Source organism: Dermacentor albipictus, chromosome 2, assembly GCF_038994185.2.
Source record: "Dermacentor albipictus isolate Rhodes 1998 colony chromosome 2, USDA_Dalb.pri_finalv2, whole genome shotgun sequence".
In the NCBI taxonomy this organism is placed as follows: Eukaryota; Metazoa; Arthropoda; class Arachnida; order Ixodida; family Ixodidae; genus Dermacentor; species Dermacentor albipictus.
In genome coordinates, this window is record NC_091822.1 from 153,453,955 (window position 1) to 153,479,807 (window position 25,853).

General features: G+C 48.7%; 1 protein-coding gene across 4 annotated transcripts in view; it reads right to left on the reverse strand.

Annotated features, from left to right (window-relative positions):
• Positions 1-25,853, reverse strand: part of Rbp (RIM-binding protein) — a 471,200-nt gene that overhangs the window by 21,002 nt on the left and 424,345 nt on the right. For 3 of the 4 annotated variants that reach the window (XM_065430253.2, XM_065430254.2, XM_065430256.2), the window contains exons 25-32: positions 23,786-23,934; positions 15,495-15,578; positions 11,227-11,394; positions 10,147-10,426; positions 8,988-9,439; positions 7,329-7,473; positions 6,254-6,354; positions 4,505-4,706 (exon numbers count right to left, since the gene is read on the reverse strand). In XM_065430253.2, coding sequence (XP_065286325.1) covers positions 4,505-4,706; positions 6,254-6,354; positions 7,329-7,473; positions 8,988-9,439; positions 10,147-10,426; positions 11,227-11,394; positions 15,495-15,578; positions 23,786-23,934 — 1,581 coding nt within the window. The remainder of the gene's footprint in view (positions 1-4,504; positions 4,707-6,253; positions 6,355-7,328; positions 7,474-8,987; positions 9,440-10,146; positions 10,427-11,226; positions 11,395-15,494; positions 15,579-23,785; positions 23,935-25,853) is intronic. The other variant, XM_065430255.2, reaches the window with a different exon arrangement.

The window sequence follows — 25,853 nt, forward strand, 5'->3', positions numbered from 1 at the left end:
GGTACATGATGGGACCCTTCTTACTTCTTATATTCATTAATCATTTACTAAGCTACCTAACGTCTACAGAATATCTTGTGTAAGCGGACGACATCACTGGTTACACTTCCGATAACGACATTTGTACACTAACTTAGCGTTTAAATGATGAAATAAATAACATCAGTAGCTGGTGTAAAAAATGCTCATTAAGCCTGAAATAGGCGCAACGTAACGATGTACGAGAAAGGAGGATTCTTATATCGGCACTACAGAGACAGAAAGGGCAGGATTCTGGATCAGTTAGTCGTACCCACTAAGTACAGGGAGGACCTTTTGGGTTTCTGTCAGAGAACTGGGTGAGCAAGTCACCTATCTATAGGTATAAACAAATCCAAGAAGAGGTTGCTTATGGAATACTACCGGCCTGGCTGTCTCAAAGACGTCGAAAACTTTGTGAGATCACGCAACGCCTTACAGCGCTCTGGTAAACCAGGAGAAATATGAAAATCTCTACAAAAGGTAGTGCCCTTAATATCAGAACCTATCAGACGACTTGTGATAGACACGGAATGGCCTCTACCAAAGACAAAGTCAGGATAGAGGTACCTGTTTACCATGTTGTGTCCGGCCACAAAGCTTCCGGAGGCAATCCCCCTGAAAGAACTCGGCTACACCAAGGTAGTACACGCGCTTTTGGAAGTATTCGCCTGAGTCACGGGTTTCCAGCAGAAATTCAGGCGGATCAAGGGTCAATATTCACCGTCAGTATTCACCAGCTCATTGACTTCCACATTTTGAGAAAACTGCGGGGTAAAGATAATACACAGTTCCGCCTATCGCCCTCAGTCAAGTAGCGTAGAGAGGTGGCATTCAGTGCTGAAACAAGTCTTGCGGGCACTCTGTTACGAGCGCAAGCAGGACGGGGAGAATTGCCTTCCGGCTACGTTGTTTGCTTTGCAAACGGTTCTTCATGAGGCTCTTCATGAGGACAGAGTCAAACAGAGGGAGAGTACGCGCTAAAACTGCTAAGTACAACACAAGAGCTAGTAGAAAAATACATAGGCGTGGCACAAAAGGACGCCGAGCTCTATTAAAGGCTTCGAACCTGTAACGCCGGCTTCAAGAAAGAATAAGCTTGAGGTTCACTGGGACGGGCCTGTCAAAGTGTTGCACAAACCTTTAGATACTAACTATGCTCTAAAAGTGCCCGGTCACAGAAAGGAGGTGAGGGTATATCAGTGCAACTTGATGAAGCCGTACGTGGAGCGGAGCGGAGTTCTTAACTTTACCATCAAAAAGCCGGAGCACATTCATATCGAGGTTAACGAATGTAAGGCAACCTTCAACTCTGAAATCGGTATCGAAGAAGTTGTAGAACACTCAGTAAGCACGGACGCTCTTAAACTCCGAGCAGTTAGACGAGCTAAAGGGGCTGCTATGGGTATACCTCGACAGATTTCGCAATTGGCCACGTAGAACCGAACTAATAACGCGTGAAATAGAGGTGATATCAACAGCACCCACAAGTGTCTCCACGAGACAGAAATTATGGAGCTACAGATACAGCGCGTGCTAGAGTTGGGAGTTATCGAGCCCTCTGGGAGTGACTAGACGTCACCGCTAATACTTGTGGAAGCGCCTCATACGGTAGAATAGCAGCTTGGGCTTGTTGGTTTTCCATCCTGCTAGTAACAGCGCAAAATGTAGACAAGAGACGAGACAAGAAGACACCACAAGCGCTGACTTTCAGACTTTCAAAGTCAGCGCTTGTGGTGTCTTCTTGTCTCGTCTCTTGTCTACATTTTGCGCTGTTACTAGCAGGCCTCATACGGACCTTCGTCCATTTGTCGACTACAGCAAGTTAAGGTCCATTACTAGGGACCAGCTGAGCCCGATGCCCAACATTGAGGAACGAATCGAAAGCGTCAGCGCTGCGAGATACATTCCCGCTCTAGATCTCGTGCAGCGATACTGGCAAATTCCCCTTTCCGAAAGTTCCAGCCGCTACGCCACACTTATCTCGCCTGTGGGCTCGGAAAAATGTAGGTTTGGCTGCTTGCAGGTTACTTATCCGGGCCATGTTGTCGGCCAGGGCACGAAACGGCCGGCCGAGCTGAAAACAGCTACGATTGGAGATTTCTTACAGGATGAAAATAGGCATTCGCTCATTCGTGGGACTTGTTGGGTACTATGAACGTTACATTCCGAATTATTCTCAAATAGCAAGTCCTTTAACGAATGCACGCCGAAAGAGAGCACCGAGTAACGTGCACTGGGATACGGACAACGAGAACGCTTTCCAAGGTTTGAAAACGTTATTAGTTTCTCGTCCTGTGCTTCGTGCGCCAGACTATACAAAGGAATCCATAGTTCAGTGCGACGCAAGCGACAGGGGAATAGGCGTGCTACTTAGTCAGGTCGGCGATTATAATTGGGAACACCCTATTCTCTATGCCAGCCGTAAACTAACTGTAAGAGAGGAAGCCTGTAGTGCTTCGGGGAAGGAATGTGCCTAGTTGGTTTGGCCAGCCCAGAAGTTGTAGTGTTAGTTGCACGGAGCGAGATTCATCTTCGAGTCCGACCACTGCCCTCTGACATGGCTTAATCAAATATCAACCAGAAATGGCAGTTTGCTCCCATGGAGCCTCCCCCTCCAACATTACAACTTCTCTGTTAGATATAAGAAGGAAAAGTTGCACAGCAATGCGGATGGTTTCAGCGGGCTAGTTTGAAACTCTTTCTGCGTTTAGGGATCCCGAGAAATTTTTTGTTGTTTATTTTTTTGTGTTTGTGAAGCCAAGAACATCCCTTTTCTTTTGGCAGGACCGCAGCCACGATTGCTAGCTCTGTCGGCACGCAATTTCGTCGAAATTTGTCTAGCAAAATGCAGTATTTGTTGTTTTTGCACTCATGTTTTCTTTGAAGCCTGACGGGTCTAAAGCGAGATCCAATATACTTCATCATTGCGCAGAGCCGCGTTGTGGGCTTCGCTATGCCGGTGTCTGTCATCGTGATATATTTCGGGACGTATGTCAGCATTTCGCAGCTGGTTGCCGCAAGCCAAGTCACCGCCCTTGCCACCAGCCATTGTCTTTCTGCCAGCGGTAGTCAGCGCTGGCGAGTAGAGATTTTCCGGGTGGTGGAGGAGCTGTTACGATCGGCCAGCGTGGGAAAGTGACATTCCAGCGTCACCTGCCGTGTTGCGACGAATCGCTTCGTGAAGCTAACAATGCGTCCCCTCTGACAGATCAGCGGCGGCACCAAGGCCAGACACATTCGGCGAACCTAGTGTTGATGGATGCCACACTGCCGCCGACCCCGACGCCAGGAGCAAACAACTTCTTTGAAAAAGGGCGCTCTACGCCGTTTCCTCACGGTCATTGCTAGCCGGCAACGCCGTTTGGCAGACGCATCAGCTAATTGTTGGGTCATCCCATGAACCAAGATGCGCCAATTGAGTCAAGCGTGACAACCCCTCTGCGAGGTTGCGACCTAGCTGACGGTATGTAGAGAGATAGCGGGGGATAAAATGTCAAGTAAGAGCTCGCAGGTTCTCGTATCACACTTGAGCAACTGTAACGAGCCCGCATCGCGCCTCCCTATCATTTTATGATTACACTTGATCCTTTGTTAAATTTTATCATTCTACAAACGTTTATCTGTCTCTATGTCTGTTTGCTGCCCTTTTGCTTTCATTGAATCTTCTCCGTCTCCTTTTGTTTAGAAGAGCAGCTTAATTAAATTTGAATTAAATTCTAGAGTTCTACACGTCATAACTACGACTTGATTATGAGTCACGTCGTACTGGGGGACTCCGGATTAATTTCGAACACCTGGGGTTCCTTAACGTGTACCCTATGCACGGTACACGGGCGTTATTTCATTTCGCTCCCACCGAGATGCGGCCGCCGCGGCCTGGATTTGATTCCACGACCTCGTACCTAGCAGCGCAACGCCAAAGCTACGCAACCACGGCGGGTGAAGACCAGCTTCTGTGGACGGTTGCGCGTGAGTACAAAGCTAATGCAGCAGCTTCTGCTATGCTTTTGAGCGGCGGTCATGCAGGCTTACGAGGACCTAGAGGGAATCACAACGATGCTAAGCAAGGTCTTGTTGGAAAGATATATAAAAGATTTATAGTACTCAAAAAAGCGTCTGTAGGCTTTCTACGGTGAGTCTAGGCAAGCGTTCGCGAGGATGGGCTGTTAGGCACGTGTGTGCAATAATCTGGATCCCTAGCCAATTGGGCTAGTGATGGATACATTACGTAAACATACCTTAAATAAGAAATACAAACGAAAAGGCACACACATCAAACGAGCATGTCGCAAACAGTGTACACATTTTCTACTAATACACACGATGTAATTAATATTGCAAAATAAAGCCATTATGTAACCATTATAAATGACAGGCGACATGCAGCGTGTAATGGTTATAAGACGAAAATTATTTTGTCGAAATGTGATCGTCCTTCCAAGCGTCTGCAAAATTTCTGCACGCAGCACGTGGCCAAGCGTACCTTTGTGCTGCTGTTGTAGGGAACCGTGCCTAGACGGGGGTCCCCGCTGTCCGTCGCTGGTCGCGTAGTCGGCCGGCGCCTCGGTGAGGAAGTTGGAAGGGACCAGGCCCTGCTGGCCGCGCAGCTCGCCAAAGTAGAAGCCGTCCTCGTCCATGTCGCCGTAGACGTAGATCACGTCGCCCGTGCTGAACGCCAGCTCCGACTGCGCGCGCGGAACGCGCTGACATCACTGTTGTATACGGTAGCTGCCAACATTGGTAACCGTCACTGCCAACGTCGCTAACCGTCACTGCCAACATTGCCAACCGTCAGTGCCAACATTGCCAACCGTCACTGCCAACATTGCCAACCGTCACGGCCAACATTGCCAACCGTCACGGCCAACATTGCCAACCGTCACTGGCGACATTGCCAACCGTCACTGCCAACATTGCCAACCGTCACTGCCAACATCGCGCCTTTGAAAGACAAAAGAGTTCGTCCGGAGAAACACGCGGAAAGCACAGTTCGCGAGCAGTATATTCAAGCGTCCCGTAAGCGCAGGTCCGCCAGCTGATTGGGTGTTTGTTAACAAGTCCGATTGCGCAACCGGGAACGGTCCCAAATTAAACGGAAGAAGACGTGAAGAATACAAAGAATCTCGAGGCAGGTGAGTTGAAACGAAATTGACAACTAGAAATATTTAAATTACCGGTTAGCGGATACAGATAAGCATCAAATAACATACAATGCCTCAATAAGTATTACTGCGAGAAATAAGAGAAACTCCATCACAGTAAAGTACGTACCACCGACTGCGGCGACACGTTCTAGAATATGTAACCTCATATGACAGCCCCGCGTGGACGTTTCATTATACGATGACTCACCTAGTCGGTTCCTTTTGGAAGCGCACTGTTAAGACGGTATATGACTGCGTGCAACTGCTGTTGCCTAAACACAAAAATGAGAACTTTTGTTTGCTTTTGCTCGATTAGCGCTTGCAACCAGAGAAATCCGATGTGTCGGTCGAGCTTCGCAGCATGGATTAAGTGGTGAAATAGTGTTTGGAAACTTGGTTCCCGTCACTATTTGCAGTATGGCTAAATAATCTTGCGCACTTCAGAACAATATACGCTGTAGTGGAAATGTCGAAGGACGAGCCTTGTCTAAACATAATATATTCCAAATATTTACTCTTCGCCGTGCAAATGAGGCAGTGTTATAGCTTTATATGACAACGCGAAATCTTGCCAGCGCTGGCCTGACGAGTTAAGCGTACCATATTAAAACAGGGGGACTACTGGCAGTTATTTTCGCTGGAGTAACCGCAAATCCAATGTCTCAGCTCCATGTTCGAGAGCGCTCTTGCAAACTGCGGCGACGCTCGATTGACTCGCGTCCTATGGCGTTCGCCTGCCTCGCACGACTTCGCCTACACGTCGGTGTAGGGGATGGGCGAAGATAATCGAGACATTACTACTTGTATCTCTGCTAGTTGGCATTACGTTACAGTAAGAGCAATAAATGCCCTTTCTTTTTCAGACTGCTGTGTGCGATGTCCTTAAGAGCATTTCGGACCCCACAGCACTCAATGAAGCTTCACATTCGTCCTGACTGAGCGCAAAAAGAGCAAGCGTACTCCAGCAGGAAGCAAAATAATTAGCCAGTTGCCATCGCTGCATTGTATTTAGATGTCATGAAAGTGGCAAGCATTTTGGAGCAAGTAAGTCTACAATGACGGCAAGCCTTAGAAGTAGTGCAACTTACGAAAGGATCTGGGTTCGGGCTGAGTTCAGCCGGGTCGTAATCGTAGAGAGCTACCATCCTCTTCGGTTGTGGTCGCATAACCCCTCCCCAAGAGTCGTTTCCTGTAGGAAAAGAAAGCAAAAAGAAAGTAGGACCTTTCTCACCACTTTTCATTTACCCATTCTCAGGTTGCGTCTTCTACAATGCACCGCCCCATAGCCGTATCACGAAACAATACGAAAACTACCGTGTACAGCGCGTGCGGGAAGTTGTCCATTCCGTCGCTACGACACGAAATAACTGATAAAATACGACCGCGAGCCGTCAAAATAGGGCTGGGCAAATGGCATCCTGGTACACAAATGTTTCAGGGAGGGGAAGGAGCAGCGGTCTGGAAGGGGCTCGTGCTCCCCCTCCCCCTTTCCTAGCTATGCCCCTGATCGCGAATTGACGTCCCAACGGTGCCACCAACTCCGGCGGCGGTTGTGTATGGCGCGGCCGCGCAGGCCCTGTCTTGAAAGCGATCTGCGATGGCGACACAGTGCGCGAGTGCTGATAGCTTCGTATGCGTTGTATTCTTGCCGCTTACTTCGCGTTGAAGCGAGAGCCAGCCCGAAGGTAAATTCGCTCGTTGCTGCGGGCTTTGTCTTGAAAGCGAGCGTTTTACGCGACGGACGGACGGACGGCTTTCCTCGTTGGGTAGGTCTAGAAATGCTTACGCATTTAAAACAAAAGAAGTGATCATGCCGATCCCATGCAGTGTGGCAATCGGTGTAAACGAATCACTGTTTGGCCCCATCTACTAAATCTGACGTTATTTATCGCTTTACAAGGGCGGATGAGCATTTCAATTGTTGCAAAGTTCTAGCTGATACGAGCGAAGTGAGTAATTGGTGAGAATTAGTCGCGACGCACTTTTGGACGCGTTCGCGCGTTTCAATGAGCGTTTAGATCACTTCAAAGCGCTAGCTGCCACAAACAAAGATAAGTGGTAAAGGTGGCACGCAAGCATCAGCCATTGAATCGATCGATCAATGTGGTAGTTTCTTTTTGGATAAAAGAAGAGAAAATGTCGATTTTCCTCGGAACTGCTTACCTCTGTGTTGAGTAGGCCGCGACCTAGGTGGCTCATTGGTCTCATTGTCCAAATGTACCTCGGACACCATGTTGCAAGGCACGAAGCCTACGCGGCCGTTGCACTCTCCTTTGTAGAACCCGTCCTGGTCCTTGCCGCCATAGATCTGGACAGAGACGGTCGGGCCATGACACACTGCAGCCGGCTATCCAGTTCCAGCACACGCATTTTAAGAATCAGAAATATTAATTCTGCGTCAACCTGGGGCGTCGCGCGGTGTGCTCTGTCCCTTATTTTTCGCGTTCTCGGACCGCAGGCTTGGTCTATCACATTCGGGCAGACTTTCACATGTGTGCGTTGTAATGTCTAACACGATGCCTAACTGGAGCAATACGCATCGTGACGATGGCTTGAGCCAATCGAAATGCATTGGCGGTGACATAATCGTAAGCAATCTATCGTGGACATGGGCCCTGTGGCCTTATCACTCTCCCAATTCGCGTAGGGTATCGAAAAGGGTGCGTCTCTGCTACCATTGGTAACTATTCGTTCCTTCTCTTTTTGTGTCAACCGCTTTCAAGTAGCCGATGGTGTACATTGGCCAGTCCGTTAAACCTTTATGGCTGCAATATAATGTCACAATGCTAGGAAGGAGCGTTACGAAGGTAACGCTCCTAGCACATGCTAGGAACGTTACGAGGTGTTCTGCGATTGAGCTCTACCTTGATCATGTTCATACGAAGCATAACTTGACAGACATCTACGGCACCGAAACACGAAAATAATAGTTCGGAATCGCCCGCTGGAGGACGATCACGCAGAATTAGCATATGGGATTTCTCGTGCAAGTGATTACGTGGGTTCCGCATCAGTGCAACAACAAGGGTAAAGTTCAGTAACGTGGAAAGTTGGGCTAGTTGGTGAGTGATCATAGTACCTTGCTGGTGAAGCAGCGCACAAACACGGACACAGTAAAAGACAAGCAGGAATAGACGACACTCGCCACTTTACAATGATGCCACAGTTTTATCACACCATAAGGATCAACTAACCAGGGAAATAATCGAAGCCTTTCATATTCACAAGAGGGGAGAGGGTTGTATAAGTCAGCCATCTGTACACCTAAGCCATGGTGAAGTTGCGTTTTTGGAAGTACACTAAAAAGAAGAGAAAAGAAAATGTCAAAAAAAAAAATGGTTGTTAGGGTTGCAACAAATTAGGATAGGATTGCACACCATGACAGATAAGTGCAATGCCTTTGACGCCCGAGTATGAGCGGGCAAACGATATATATATATATATATATAAAAAGCCTTTAATCTTACCATGATTTGCTTTGACGCCTCAGGGTGCGCAGGTATATAAACTTGAAGTTTGTGTTCCGAAATAAAATAGTTGCGAGTAGCAGCGAGTGTCGTCTATTCCTGCTTGTCTTTTACTGTGTCCGTGTTTGTGCGCTGCTTCACCAGCAAGGTACTATGATGAACAAGGGTAAACTTCCAGCCTTGTCGGCACGACATGTTAACTGTTAATTCGAGAGGACAGCACACAAACAGGCACGATACACTATATCGCTTGTTTGTTTCCAGCCTTCTTCCCTTCTCAAATTTCTTGTACTAAACATAACACTGCGCTATATAACACGCCGCACATGGGCTCGGTTCCTGGAGGGTAGCGCACCTTGATGAGGTCCCCTTCCTGGAAAGGCAGCTCCTCGTCGGCAGTGTCCGGATTGGGCGACATGGTCTGCGGGTCGTAGTCGAACAGCGCGACGAACCAGCGCACTCGGGGTTGCCTTTGGCCGCCGCTGCTGCCGCGCCCTGTTCCCGACGGGCGACCGTAGGTTCCCCTGGCCGGAGGCGGTTCGTCGTCAACCAGCGGTCGCATAGCCCTCGAGGGCGGCGTTGGCGACGTGGGCCTGGGTCGCTCTTGGTACGCCATGCCGCCACCGTGCTGGTCGACTCCGCCGCGAGGCCCTCCTCCTCCTCCGCCGTGGTACCGGCCGGGGACCTGGTGCCTGGCCGCTGGACGAGGTGCGCCGCCCCGCGGTCCCATGTCGTACTTGGCGAACTCCTCCTCCGAGTAGTTGTCCACCACGCCGAGGCCTCCTCCTTCATTGTCCTTGGCCATGTCTGCTCGCCGAACGCATCATAGCGAACAGATTTTGTTAGCGAACGCGTCTGGACTTCTTAGGGGCCACCCCAGCACTGCAAGTCAGTCAACGGATGCTCCCCAGAAAGTTAAAAACAATATGTGGCAGCGGCGAATGGACCGACTGCAACATTAGTCATTGCAGTAAACTGGGCCAGCTGGTATACCCAGGCGCGGATCCAGGTTTTTGTTTTCAAGGGGGGAGGGGAGGGGTCTGACTTTAAGATGGTGATTGATGATGAGGTTTTCACGTGCTGGCGGGTTCTCTGAAATAAGAATTAAACCTCTCTTTAATATTAAGGCGGGGCGTCAGAACATACGGACATCAACCATGGATCCGCTCATGGGTACACCTGCATCTTGAAAGAAACGGGGCGATAAAGTGATACACAGGACGGAGAGGAAGGCAGGACATGCACAAGTCATGTGTGGTTGTTTGCTTTGCAGAGAACTCCACCAAAGTGGCTATCACCAACAGCGGCGCTATATCAGTTGGACGCCAGCACTAACGCTACGTCGTTCTCTTGAGCATCCTCGGCTTGGCCGTTTGTTTTGTGCGCTCCGGAAAGGAATGAAACCCTCACAAAAAGAAAAAAGAAAGCTGCGAGTTTAATCTCCGCTACTCGCTTGCAACAACGCAAGTGACCCCCCAGCCACGGTGCGCCACGGACGTGCAGACACCCCTTACCCATGGGCATGCCCGAAGGCCCGTAGTAGGGGTAGATCTCCTTGTCGCTGAGCGCGTCCTCCGGCTCGATGATGAGCTGGCCGGCCGAGTTTCGCTTCTCGCTGCGCCTGACGCCGTGGTGGTGGACGCCACCGCCGACACCCTGGTGCATCGGTTGCTGGGCCATCACGGGGCCCTGCCGGCGCTGCGCCACGGGCGGCTGCTGAGGGGGCGGCTGGTGCATGTTGCCCGGCTGCTGGTACTGCGCGTGGCCGCCGCCGGGTTGGTGCACCTGGTGCATCTGGTGTTGCATGCAAGAGAGAGAGAGTGTGTTCAAAGAAAGCTAAAAACAAAGGACTTGTTGTTTGCTAGGCTTCCTGCTTTAAGCTGCGGTGACTGAAGTGTTAAAGGAACAAAAAAAACACAAATAACGAAAAAGCAATGAAAAATCAAGTGCCAATACACAAACGTGTAAAAATAAATTCAAGTCACGACTACAAGAGATCATCGGCCTGGAGGTGAATTGTATTCATCAGGGCAACAAGTGCCTTCTGAAACACCGTACTCCGGTATCTTTCTTTTTATTGTGAGCATAACTCTGACCCTTTACTCTCTTTTCATGAAATGGTTAAACACTATCAGCTTGGGCGCAGGCAATTCCCGCTCCCACACTCACGGCTAACTAGACCTCAATCTTCCACATTGAGAATGTTACAAACGGGATCTTTCCCTTCGACAGGAAAGTTTAGCCGCTTTGCTCCGGACATCGACCCACACTGCCCCGAGTGCAATGGAGAGTATTGCTCGTTAGCACACATGCTCCGGCAATGCTCTGCATTACAAAACGCATCTTTTAATAAACAAGAGGACCGGGAAGAGGCTTTTAAAAGCGGCGATTCGCAGGGCCAACTAAGGGCTGTCCAAGGGGCCTGCGAATAGGCGGAGGGCCATGGTCTTCCGGCCCCAACGTGGGAGCGGCCCGCAACTACGACTTAGTAGTTCCTTAGGGACCTTAATAAAGTTTGTTGACTGACTGACTGATGGGGCCGTGTAAGTAACGAGCTACCCCTAACAACGTGAAATTCGCCGCGCTCGCGTCACCTGGTGATGTTGCGGCTGAGTGTGATGCATGACGGGTTGTTGCTGTTGCTGCATGTTCTGTTGTTGCTGCTGGGGCTGTTGGTGGTGATGGTGATGGTGATGATGGTGATGCTTCCTTCCGCCAGGTCCTTGAACGCCTCGCGAACCGCGAGCTCCGCGGTGACCCAGCTGAAGGAAGTGAAGAAGTGTTTTTTTTTTTGTGACGGGACATCTTAAGCAAAGTTGTGTTGTTTGAGCAACAGCAAACATCGAAGAGTAATTGAACTGACCGAGCGCTTGACGCGGTTGCTGAAACCGTTCGATTCAAGTAGCACAGAAAGGGGGAAGGCAAGAGGAAAATGATAACTTCGAGGCGGGCTAAAACATGAAATGTTTGTCGAAATCCACCGCTTCGGACCGGCGGAGGTCGCAAACTTGAGGAATGTTTTTTGGGCAACGTTTCTGAATTGGATGCACCGCTTATAATGGGTCGAACGCCTATATAGGAGGCTTAGTTCTCCTGCTTAGGTATTTTGAGTCTCGAGTCTTTAATTTCCTCCGTGTAGCTCTATATAGAGGGTGACGCAGGTGCGATTTTGCGTGGTGGAAAATTTGTTTTACTTCATGCACGAGAATCATGCGTCAACTCGACGCATTACCATCGCGGTATAGGTCGAAGGCTGGAAGATCTGCGCCATTTGCGACGTTAGTGTGTTTTCGCCTGACTTTCGCGTGTCTACAGATACTACGTTACTCTGATACCGTACATACAGACGCTAGCAAGCACAGCTGGTACTGTTATATCGTGACGGTCCTGCTGAGCAAAACAGACAACTCTGTCTTTTTGCAACGACTGACTGCGTTCTACTAATCTGGTGACGCAAAGGCGCCAACCCGACATACCATTCTTGAAACAGGTATTAGTGGACAGATTTCTTTTTTCTGAGAAGAGATACCGGAGATGTTTCTCACATCTTCTGGTTGAAGACAGCGTTGAATAGTTCATGAGTGCAATGCACAAAAATTAACTAGCTATAGAGAGTGATTTCCGGAACTAATATTTTAGCCACACGTCTGCCATACTTCCCGATGTCTTCAGTGCCCACATGATTTACCATATGAGCGCGTGGCGTTTTCATCTGTTATTTTTCGTTCTTTATTTTACTGGCTACGCTGGCCATTCATGTTCTCCCCTCATCTAATACCCGCAAGGGGCCTTTCATGAATAACAGGAAATGATGATGCTGATACGAGGTAACTAATTAATTAATGAACTTCTAGGGTTTTACGTGCCAAAGCCACAATATGAGTATTAAGCACGCACAGTGGGAAACTCCGGATTAGTTTTGAACCCTTGCGATTCTTTAACGTGCAACTGAATCTAAGCACCCGAGCGTTTATGCATTCGCTTTCGCCCCCCCCTCCCCCTTTCCTCGATATGGAGCCGCCGCGGCCCAAGTCGATCCCACGGCCTCGAGCAGAGCAGGGCAACGTTATAGCCACTCAGGTACCAAGACGGGGTCTAGATGACGTCCCCAAATGCGCCCGTCTATGTCACTGGTACCACGACCGGACGATGCCAAAGATAGGTTTATATGGAGCTAAAGGAACTCTTTGATGTGAACCTGTGGTCAAGCAATATACAATAAGAATGAAAGCTCAAACACCTGTGACTCGAACACTTGTGGCAGACTTTCGCGTCAGGGAACAAGCACAGTACTAGAAACCGATATCGCGCTCTAATGCTTTGGCCAGCACTGCCAAACACCTTCGAACGCGGCTGCAAGAGCCAAAACGGAAAGGAGGGAGGGTGTGGTACATCTCTAGTTGCGAAGCAACAACGGACTGAGGTACTTCCTAGACGCCCAGACGTTCTGTGGCGTTGCACTCTGCTCCTGTTAGCCATTTCGAGAACAATGGAGTGACATCAGATCATCAGCTTTCAACTCGACGCGAAGATTCTGGGATGCCAAAAACACGCTCAGGAATTACAGGGATCGGATCAGGTCTTTGGTAACGATCTCAGACATGACTCAGCCGACGAGGATATTTGCACACGGAATTTCCGAGCACCATTAAAACAGTTGAGAAATTTTGTCCCCTAAAAAATTAAACGGAAGCGTTTCAATCGCAGTCATCGGAGCATTGTCGGAAGCAACAGTTCGGATGACTTTGATACGAACGATAAGGTTGGGAAAAATAGCAATGTATTTTCTTTGAAAGCAAGCGACGTTTTTTTTTATTTACTTCGCATCCTGTACGCCCGACTTTGGGTTTTCGAAGTCCGGAAGTGGCGTAAGGGGACAATTATTTCGCGGCTTCGTAACTTGAGAAACAAAGCGGGAAGGGGGAGGGTGCAGTGGAACGTTCGCACGGTGTTAGTGCAAACGGTACGTCAAGATTTTAGGAGACAGGCGCTAGCTGCAACAGGAATTTCAATATTTGTGCACGCCCATTGCCCCTAAAACATATTTCGCCGATACTACGTCGGCGCATATATAGAACATTTGCAGGTTAGCTAACGCTCCAGAGAAAAAAAAAATCACGCCACCCAACGAATGAACAGAAGTTCAGGAACAAACCTATTTACCAGACGCAAGAGTTACAAACTTCTTTTTGGTAAAACTTAGGTATGGAAAAATTGGAAACCAGTAGAAAGATTTGCGGAATATAACGCAAGATGAGGTCGGCTCGTTTTGAGAGTCCGACGACATCCAGGCATTTCGTTTTGAAAACCCGCGGTTCTGCCCCAAATGTTGTTATATGCGCTCGGGGTGTTGCACTCGGCCTCCCTTTATCTCATTTCAGCGCCCGAGAACCACCCGGCTCCGACATTACTTCACGCCACCGAACAGCGTTACGACAGACCGCAAAATAGCGGTAGACTGGATTTGGAACTTTTTTAAGAGAGTCCCTATTCAGCAAGCGCTGAGCGTTTCGGCGAAAACAAGTAAATGTTCAAAGTCAGCACAGTAAGGTACTTTTTTTTTTCGGCAACGAACCTCTCGCGTGGCGGAGAACCACAATTGCGCGATGAAAATTAACTGATTAACTAAAAAATCTGATTACGTTAACGCAGTGCCCTAGAAGGAGCGTCACTGCGTGAAGTCCTGCCGATATTTTCCGGTAAAGAGCGAATTCCAAACGAATGAACGAACGAATCAATTAATGACTGTGCGAGTAAATTATTTAGTATACACAAACCAAACTACCACCATTTTATATGTGTGCACGCAAAAAACATGCAGTGAATCACGGTGGCATTGCACTCTAATATTCCAATATTCCCAGAAAGCTTCTTCAGCGCACTGCCGGAAAAAAGCTCTGCAGAAAAGCAATTTATATATTGGCAAATTTTCATCACGAATATCTCGTTCGGTGCTCACTGTATTTCATTCTTTAAATGCAACATGTTCTCTAAAACATAGCCCATAAAAACATCACAAAGTGATTACCTAGCGATTTTTTTTTATGTTCACAAGCGTAGATAAAGTATCGCGAGAGAGCAAGTTAGTGTCTCTGTTGCGCTCTCATTAATGCTAACTTAGTGTCTTCGCTGCAATACCCGATATAACGCAGCCCTTATTCTCGTTTCCATGATCATCATCTTTCCCTTATTATCCTTTTACCCGCACATTTTCGTTCGCTCGTTTCAGCGTAGCCGGTTATGAAGTTACGATTTCGGCCGACCCCTCAGCCTTTTCTTCACAACAAGCCTCTATCTCTTTTTTTTTTTTTGATCGCACACGTCTACGCCAACTCGGCGCTCTTATCACCCATATCACGTTTCAGATTGCCCAGCTGCAGCGCAAAGATAAAAAAAAATAAATGAGCCGGCTTCGTGTTGCCACGGTGTCGCCGCCGACAGCAGCGTCTCGCAATTTGCCGAACGTGACCGGGAATACAAGTTCCCCTTTCGCGTATAGCCCGCGCGAGGTTATTCTTCTTGCACGTAGCACACATTTGGGGCTTGTCAGCCGCCGAATAAAGCTAAAAGACTGGCCATACGCTTACCACATCCTCGCGAACGACATACTGGGAAGAGTAGTTAGGGTTAGGTAAAAACTGGGCTTAGATAACTTTCTTCCTCCACAAGGTCTGGTGTAAGTTAGCGCGTAACAGCTTGCTTTGCCGAACGAGAATTGTTGCCAATCCAATCCAATGGGACAGACACACACATACACATGAACAGACATATAGCGTACACACAGTGCCCATCACCGCGGGTGCTACGTAGGTTCGCACCGACGACGCACGGGTACGGAGCGCGCGCGCTCGGCTCCACTCACCTCTCCGTTCTCCATCATCTCGTCCTCAAGCTCCTCCACAATGTCGGACAACTCCGAGTGGTTCTCTTCGACGCGTTCCGCCGACTGCGCATCAAGCAGGCCAGTTAGGAACGGCATTCGCGCTGCCAGTCAAGCACTCGCAGAAGTCGCAGAGAGCAAACGCTATATGTACTCCGACTCGCTTCAGTCTATCGTCGCGAACGTCACGTACATTGCCTTTGCTCACACGCTCAAAGACGCCGGGTACGAAGTCTCGGAGAGCAAGCACTACGTACTCCCGACTCGCTTCGACCTTCGCGAACGTCATACACATTGCATTGCCTTTGCTCATACGCTCTAAGACGCCGGGGACGAAGTCTCGGAGAGCAAGCACTACGTACTGCGACTCGCTTCGACCTTCGCGAACGTCATATGCATTACTTTCGCTCATACGCTCTAAGACGCCGGGTACGAAGTCTCGGAGAGCAAGCACTACGTACTCCGACTCGCTTCGACCTTCGCGAACGTCATATGCATTACTTTCGCTCATACGCCCCGGGTGCTCAAAGACACCGGGTACGAGTACGGGCAAGGGTGTTCAAAGACGTCGACGCAACGCGAACCCCACCCGTGGTAACGAGAGAGCATTACGACGATGTGCGCGACAACCAAACATCGAACAGCGGTTTCTCTTTTGCAAAAAACTAGTCCACCTCCTACATTTGCAGGGCAGCTCTGCCTTTCCTGGTACGCGATTTGCGGTGTTTCAAAACTCGCTCAATAAAGAGTTTTATCGCACCCGGCCGCTTAATGGCTTCCGGAAGGATGGAATTCTTTACAACGTGCCGGCTCCTGATTCATTTCTCGCATCCCCTGTTTCTCTAGATGGAAAAGGAGTCTGCGACATCAGGTCGATAAGCGAACGCTCTTTGAATACAAGCCCTAAAGTACACACTAAAGTGAAACTCCAGTTGGTTGTATGCATTAAAGGGAAGCTGAAAGGTTTTCCAGAAAAAATGAGTGAACATCTGTACATAATGGTTTTCAACCCTCCGAATTCGAATATCGTATCCAAATTGAGCGAAAGAAAGCGCAAATATATTTTATTTTGACGAAAAGTGCAGCAGCGGACACGCCCAGCTCGTGCGTCTCGTTTCCGCCTGTGACGTCAACTCTGCGTCGTGACGTCAACTCTGCCGCTGCCGACCGCTGCCGCTACACATGAAGCGCGGTGCCAGGTAGTTTGGTGCTGTTTTCTGAGACGGTAATGGAAAATTTAGAGAGACTGCGTCTTTCTGAGGAGTTCGGCGTTACTCCCTACATGTACGAGCCGATTGCGAAGAGCCGGCCTCTCGAAGAAGCAAACGATGCTGGTGCGAGCAGTGCTTTAGACGCGAACGAAAGCAAAGCCTTGTGATCTCCTCGTGTTGGAAATGCTCTTTAGTGAGTGTGTTTTTTCCAAAGCGATCTAGTGATCTCGGCGATCTTTCGGTGATCTAGTGAGCTAGTTTCCGGTCAAACAACTGTAGTGTTGTGTTCCTGCATGCCTCCTCGTGGAACGTAAGCGGGGATGCGATCGTCGGCATTTGTGCGCTGTCCAAAGCTGTCGGCAATCTACAAAGACGGTTTAAACGCGCGAAAAGCTTCCCGGTTCATGCGGTACGTGTAGCGACCTTCATCTGTTGACTACCACTCACGTTGACTACCACTCACGTTGATTACCACTCACGTTGACTACCACGCACGTTGACTACCACTCTACATACACGCAGACGCACCAACAAAGGAATGCAGGGTCGATCGAAGCAGATACACGATGGCACGCACGCAGAAACAAGCGCGGTCAGGCACGGTCGCGGACGCTGCGAAGGAACGAAGCAGAGTTGACGTCACAACACCGCGGTTTCCGGTTTCCGCTCCGCTCGCTCACTCAAAGGGGGGCGGAGCTACAGCGCAATTTCAACCGACGATTACGTCGCTCCTAATTGAAAAACAAAAACCCAAATTTTACCGACATGGTTTATAAGGTTCCCGCATCCGTATATGAGCGTCTTATTGAATTCGACAGACTCTTCAGCTTCCCTTTAAAGCATCGTTGGCCACCTCGAATCACAATGTACTCGCTGCCACAGGCAAGAAAAAAAAATTGACAAAAGTTGAACTCCGGGCTCTGAATATGCAAGTCACTCGCGCCTTCTTAAATTTCGTTTTCAGTGAGCCACTCCCAGGAATGATGCGCGATAGACGTGTGTAGCAGCAGACCACAGCGATCGTATGGACTAACACAGCTAATTCTGGTTGCCTTATCGCCTATATTTTACATGAATATTCTGATGCAGGAAAACCATACAGGACGAATCTTTGCAGGGGAAATGCGGCTGCGTCTTATATAACGCATCAAGCGAGTCAGCCTCTTAGAGGCTTAGCGTTACAGGTGACATGTTTAAAAAGTACAGTTGGCAAATGACACAAAAAAGAACGACTCGCCGTAAAAGGCACACAAACCATTACACGTGCGTGCTATACAACTGTGAGACATTCAATGCAACACAGAGGACGACGCAGGTCGTATCAGCGATCATTTATTGGCAGCTGCGGTGCTTCACAAACGTAAACATGCCGAGATAGCATACATACATTTACGCGTAACACGTGGTGTAATGGAAAAATACTTTATCGACACCATGACAAGCAACAGCCACTACGGATCCCCGATCGGCTTACACACGATCGAAACAAATAAATAAAATCTGTAAACGCAGTGTCTGAGCTTACAGAGGTAGGTGTGGCTTAATATAGGCCTTATCAATGGCACACAGCAAAGAAAGTGGCCGAAAGAAATCAGTCCTTGAGAGCGAAGAGTGAAGTGCATGTCGCACTGTAGGCTGGGTTCACAAAGCATTTCAGCCACAATCTATCTCTGCGAGTAATTTCAGCCGACAAGTCATTGGTTAGCATGATTTCCAATCGGTCGTCCTTATCTAATCGCTCTTGAGTACGAATGGCTCAGTAGATTAGGGCTCAGTTTATCCGTGCCTTTGCACGAACGTGCCCCACAGAGCCTCGATGACCTAAATCTTTATTGCAGGGTCGGCTGAAATACGGAAAGCGAACCAAGCTAAATTTCATTGTTGCCACGCAGCCGACGCTACAAGCCAGTGAAGACCTAGAAACACTAAGTGCTCTTGGCTTGCCACACCCTACCGTGCTGGCACACACAAATTCCATAGGTAGTACAGCGAGCGCGAGGGTGCTGGGTCGGGCGACGAAAACGCGAGGAGACAAAGTGCTGGCGGACTTTGCAAGGATAGAACAGCGCAGTGCAAGTGTGAGAGCAACACAAATGGACAACGACAAGAAAAGAAAAGAAAACGCGAAGTTTCACTTTGTTACCAATGTTTGCCAAGTCGTTCTTTCCTCTCTCAATTTTTTCTTCGGCCGCGCTCTATGAGGCGAGCCGGCCGCCACGAGCACGCGATTTGACAGCACGTGTCATATTTGAATCATTTTTCTTTCTTGCAAACCCCCAAACCTCTTTCTCATATTGGGGCGCCGCCATAACTGCCAAAATATGAGGAAATACTTTGGAATGCATGACATCACCCTGACGCGGCCACCGGTACCGAGGATTCGCAGCGAAATATTAAATAAAAGTGGAAGTTTGGCGTTCATTTTCGCTACTAGTAATCATCCTGTAACCGCAAAATTAGCGAACGTTTGAAAGAACGCTTCATCAGACTAAGCTGATTAAGCGTTTCAAGGAGGCCCTCAAGCCGGCAGTAGTTTTATATATGATTGTTGGAGAGATGGCCGTACTAAAAACATGGAGGCACCTTGACCATTTTGGGTACAACGCGGCTTGATGCACGGATCGGTTCGCAGCCCCGTTGGCACTGACTCGACAAACTGATCCTCTAGGAGGAGACGACGGGAGTGTTTTCTAAGAGTGAGACAAAACAAGTCGCAGTTTCACCCGAAAGGCGAAGTATCGATTGCCATAGCAAATTAGTGGACAGCTACACGAAGTAAGGAAAGTAGTTTTATCGTTCGTATATACTTGTAAACATAGGCATACTAACTAAATTAACAAGCTTGGGGTCAGAGATGCACAAGGAAACATGAACACATGTCCGTCGGTGACGGCGGGGACTCGCTGTCAAAGAGCTGCAGTGAGGAAACGAGGCAGCAGCAGCGAGCGAATCTACCTTCGTGCTGCCGCTCGCATCAGCGCGAACTACGCCTCGAAAACACATCCAGCGCGGACTATGCACCTATATTTCATGATGGCTTTCAAGATACAGCGGCCCGGCCGGGCGCGCGCGACCACCCGGGTCGCCTGGAGTAGAACACGCCTCCCTCCCTCCCATCCAAGCCTTGTGCGCGACGGAAGGTGGCGCGCTTCCTCATCGCTTTCGTCCGTTGCGTGCGCGAGATTCGGCCGCGATCAGCACCTTACCATCGCACACTTTCAGAAGCACAAACAGCATACGGCGCGCGGCGATGATTTTATCGCCCTTGGACTTTATACGGAACCTCAGAGGGACGCCGATGGCAGAAATGCACCTGTAGTGTCCATATAATTGCGATCGCAATAAAATTATCTGCCTTGGACAACCGACGTCTGAAACGCACGAACGCAGAGAGCTGTCCGATGCCTCGTAAGAAGGGTTTTACAAATAAGCGGCATCCAACAAGTCTTCAAGCAGCTTCCAAAGGGCTCCAATAGTCCGCCCTATAGAGCAGCACAGCAAACGGAGTCAGTGTTAAGCCTGCGTGCAATCCGAGGTAAGGCCAGCAGTACCAGCAGAGTTGAAGCCGCCCTATTTCCGACCCGTTGCGTGCTGCACCGGTATGCCAAGTCGTGCGTGTCACGTTTATCCTGCACAAAATTGTGCCAAGATCACCCGACCTGTTGAAAACTTGGCTACTTCTGCTACTGACACTTATTGGAAACCAGTTGGATACTTGTACATGGCATTTTATTTTTATATTTTTTACGTGATCTTAACGCTGATGATTGGATACTAGAAGCAAGAACACTGTTTTGTTTATATGTAAGAAAATAATTTCTTATACTTTTCGTATGTTGGTAGGGTTAGTAGCACGACGGATTGAATCGTTTCTTTTTACGCCCATGGGTATCGTACTTAACTGTCTAGCAGCTGGTCAAATCATCCGCTGAGAGCACGAAAATAAGAGCTGCGGGCTATAATGACAACGGCCACTAATTAATTCGCGTTGTATATGTCGACACTGACGACACTAAGCGAGCCAACATGGCGTACGTGTCAACTGAACGTGGGCGAGAAAACACCGATCGTGGGGGAAAACGTACCAAATGCGGCGAGCGTGTGCAGGTGCAGACTATAAGTGAGTGCGGCACACCAGAATGCATGGGTGCATGACGTGACAGCTAGACGACCAGTCGCCGATGACGACGATGTAGTTGTAAGGCGACTACGCTTGTACGGGGAGAGACCAGACGGGGTACGGCCACACAACCACCATCCGAGACGACGAGGACGACGACGTGTCAGCACTGCAGTATTTGCATGCCGGGTATACCTGCGTTTGTTGGGCGTCGAAAGCGCGCGCTCGGCGCTTGACCCGTCGCAGCAGAGCTGCCGTCTCGGTCTCCGACTCCGAGTCACTACCGTCCGAGTTCTGGCACAAATATCACGTGAGACACGCACAGCAACAGGCGGGGACTCGCACAAAGGGGGGAAAGAGAGAAAACAAAAGGAATAGAGAGAGGTCAGCAAGGAAAAGGAAACCTTTGTCGATATTTTAGCAAATTCTGAAGTAATTCAAGCGTGTGGAATACAAAATTAGATTACGCCATCGATTACAGCTGAGATGTGGAAAGAAGGAACGCAGGTTCTTTCTTCAAGCGTTTAGATGCGTGCCTGCCTAATGCATCATATTGAATAAAGGGAAAATGAGACGTCCACCTGTTCGTATCATATTAGTCACTCTTGAGGGTAAGCTTGAAGAGATGCCGCATTCACAGAGTCTTAATTAGCAATTAGCTCAGAGACCTGAGATATGCGATGTGCCGTACGTGGCAGTCCAAATATTTCGCCCATTAAAAAAAAAGAAAAAAAGAACAGAAAGAGCGAGATCAGTAATTTTCCGAAAAGAGACTCCTCGGCGACAAATATCACCCGCAAAGAACTGCAGTGATTAGTTCCTTTTAGCAAAAACTGAATTCTTGCAGGGCCCTCTCGCAGCGACGACTGCCTGCCGTAGTCGCTGGAGTGCACTCACAACTGGACGGTGCGAATGTTAGCATGAGCTTTAACTTTTGACTTCTCGTGCATAACACCTCGAAGGTTCTGCTCACGTTTTACCCATGTTTCGATTTGTCAGACCCTGTACCTTCGGCCTTTATCCTCCTTGGTGACCATGCCCAGTGACTTCGGGATTTGGACTCGCGACAATGTTTCAATTCACTACCCGCAAGCGTAATCGCGCTGTCACCACAATGCATCCGGCGGCGACTAGCAAAGATAACTTAAAATATGTTTCACTTCTAGGGTGCACCAAAATAAAAGGCACCACAGCAGGATGATTTATAAAACGTTAAGCGGCATCCCACGGTACACCAGCTCGCAGACTGCCTGCTAAAGGACCTATTGTTGAACTCTATCGGTTTATGCAATGAGGAGTCTATGCGCTGCCCCATATGGGCACGTCGACGTGCATCCTGCAAGTACTTTAACCATGCGACAATATAAACGCCGGACCACAGCCACACTGGAATGCTAGCACTATGCTGGCGCTCCAGCGTGCGGCCGTGGCTGAATATACGCGTATATCCATTATCGCTTCAGTCGAGAACATCTGGTGAAGCGTTGCCAGTGCCAAAGTGACGTTGGCCAGTGCGGCAAAGTGTTTTTTTATTTTTTTGTCAACCTGCGTTCAAGTGCCAGTGCCCCAGCAGCGTTTGGTGTTCGACAGAGGAAAAGTGTGTGTGCGTGCGTGTGCGTGTGCGTGTGAAAATACAGTTTTGCGTTCTCTTTCACCAGCCGAAGAGGGCGGCGAAATAAAGACACGACGCAACGAGTATGGCTGGAGTGTCGGTGTAATTGGCATGGCCAATAAAAGACAACAATAACTACTTCCGCTAGAAAAATAAGAACAGTAGGCCACGCCACGGTTTAACTCTGCATGAATAAACTTCTTTAAGTGTAGCTTTCGTAATGGTGCAAGCATGTGCACGATAGAACCAGATAACACCGTGCCAGCGTGCATCGGCAAGACGGAGTGAGGAAACGAACCAACCACAAGCATTAATGCACATTATGCTAGGATGCCATCCTCAGTCATGATAAGCGGCCTGACAGCGACACGTTCAACAACACAGAAATGGCACTTCAGAGCACAGCGTGTGACAACACACGCCAGCTATAGTATTACGAAAGGCGCACTGAGCCGCTCTAAGTTATGGCGTCGCAAAATGTTACGCTAGTCCCATACCAGCAACCCTGCAGAACCTAGCAATTTGTCAACAAGTTCCCAACGAATGCCGACAGGTCCCACCAGATTGCATCAATCTGAGCATCTGTCAATCCAAAACGCCCGACGTATCGGGTAGCTATAAAGCATCTCCAAGAAAAAGGCTTCCAGAAGAAAGCACTTGCATGGACCGAAGTCATGTCAGGGTTTTCGGCTGGAAACCTTCTCTTGTAATGCGCATCAAACGAGCCCCGGGCCAACTCTACTCTCGAGCGTGGCGCACTCGCGTTCCCATCTGAAAGGTCGTTCACAATAGCGTACGCACACTTGGGCGCCCTCGCAGCCGGATTTTCAGCGAAGCTGCTTCTGTGTCGCATTTTTCTTCCATTTCACAACCTCGGCCGCCATTGCCCGCCGGCCTTCACAGGGCACCTCAATGCGTTACAGCTGTTTCCGCGACGCCGGTGAATGTATAAGAATTTACACCCTCAAAAACAAGAAAAGGGTGTATCGTTACCTATAAGTCACACCCTTACACCCAAGAACGGTGTAAATGTGTGAATTAGAGACCGATTTACACCCTTGTGAACTACAACCTTAAAAGCAAGAGAGCAGTGTAAATCTGTCTATATGTCACACCCTCACAGCCAAGAGAGGGTGTAAAGATGCGAGTTACATACATATTTACACCCTTTCGCATTTTTTAGGGGGCTTAAATCATTTTACAGTGTACCGGCGCTTTTGCACGGTCTATCTACAACAAGTAAGCGCAACAGAGCCAAGCGAGCACACCCTTTCAGCGGGAAAGAGAGGGCCGCGAGAGTGCTCCCAGAGTCTACAGTAACAACACGCACCTTGGACGTCCGGGTGGGGTGCACGAGTTCGTCGGGCACGACGACGGGCAGGGAGTCGACGGAGAGCGAGTCGCCCGCCCGCGTGCGCACGGTGATGGCCCGCGTGTGCAACGGCAGCAGGGACGTCACTTCCAGAAGAGCGTGGTCACCTGGGTCGAAAAGCCCAAACAATGCACCAGGGGTCAGATCAACGAACGGGCCACTCTCGATAACGCACAACACCTCGCTATACATGCAGATCAGCCCGCCGGAGCGCAATAGCGAACGGGTCCCCTTTTCTGGAATGTTGCGAGAGCACGTGCTGTGGCGGCCTGAACATGTATTATTCACTTGGGCTCACGGCGGTCCAGAAGGCGTTATGGCGACGACCAGTGAGACATCGTTGCAAAGGTCTATGCCTTAAAGGGACATTAAGAAAGGAAGGATTGGGAAGACACGTGATGCTTTAGAATCTATCTTCACATCTGATCAGCGTAAGAAAGAAAAAAAAAATACACATATATTTACTAATAGCTATGAAAGTGGAGTGGATTTTATAATTAATGCAAATGTTGACTATTTTAGGACTATTGTAACTATTCATTACACAACTATTTAGGGGCTGCTAATGTAACACAATTTGAGTATTAACAAGAGGTACTATTTCACTATCGCACTGGGGAATCTATTTCTGTATATATTACTCTACAATGTGTTGCAATATGCATAAAAGGTCTGTGCTATACTACTACTACTAACTACAAGTAATTTCATTGTCGGTGTTGAGCCTCGGCATCGACGAATACAGTTTGACATTGCTGGTTTTGAGCCTCTTCTGTACATTTGGGCGCTTCGTGGGCAGGAAAAGACGTTTTTAGCTTACGTTCGTTATTATTACTACGTTAAGAAATGTGATTTCTGAAGTAGTACCTGTGTGATGTTGCCCAACACCTATGACGTCATGGAGCACTGATGCGACAATTTCAAGCCTCTGTCCTCAAATAGAGTGTATGGTTTTGTAACTAAAAAAATATACGATCCTCGCATATTTGAGTATTTTCCTCATAACCACTTTAACCTTAGTATAGGAGCTGCAGCTGCGCGGTACTTGTGCTTCTGTGCGTTGCTGACACTGCCCCGTAAGGCTTACATACCAAGTTATTTTTTTTCTCACAGAGTCCTGTGGTTGATCTCTAAGCTTTAGGCATCCAACGCAGCCTGCAAGCAAGTCAGAGAACCCTTGCAGAACAACACATTCTAGAGTGCCAGAATATGAGCAATCATAGGCTAATGTAGGCGCTAGAACCTATTTAAAGAAAAACAGACACAAACAGATTCTTCAATATCAGCGTATAAAATCGCTCCGTCAGCTGATCATGTGCTCAAGAACATCTGAATCTAGCACAACTTCTGCGCACAGTGATTGTTCCTCTGCGCACAAACAGTGCTCGCCATAGAGTCTGTGTCACTCCTCGTTTGACGCGTTGTTTTCACGGTGAAGTTCCTCTGTTTGCGGAAGGCGGGCAAGATATAGCGCTAGAGCAGCGTGTCTAATAAAAGCTAGGCGAAAAAAGGAAGTGTTAAGTAGAAAAAAAAAAAACGACCAACGATAAAGACTGGAAGAGGCGGAGGGCTGTTTCTAAAGGAAATAAACAGTAAAGACTGGCCCGAACCCGGTCACATTTCGTTCTGTAAGAAATTTGGCGCAGTCGACAGGATTTGTTGCGGTGGATCCGCGAAACTCGCAGGAACGCGCTAAGTTTGCGTCACGCTTACTATAACTGATGACAATATTAAAAGCTTTTGCGGGCGTTTGGCTTCAGAAAATCAAGCTTGTACTAGCGAGAGCTCAACATTTTGATTTAGGGCTCACCCGAACTGGGCCACATAGGTTCACTGTACAACGCTCGATGGCTTAACAGTATCCTCCCGGGCTACCGTAATGTCGAAACAAATTATCTATAAATAAATCGAAACGACGCAGGGGAGTAGCAGAACATGCTGTGGCACTTAACTTTTTTTTTCACTAATCTTCATTCTCAATAACGTTATTTTGTAGTAGTTGGCGCTCAGCCACCCGCCACTAATA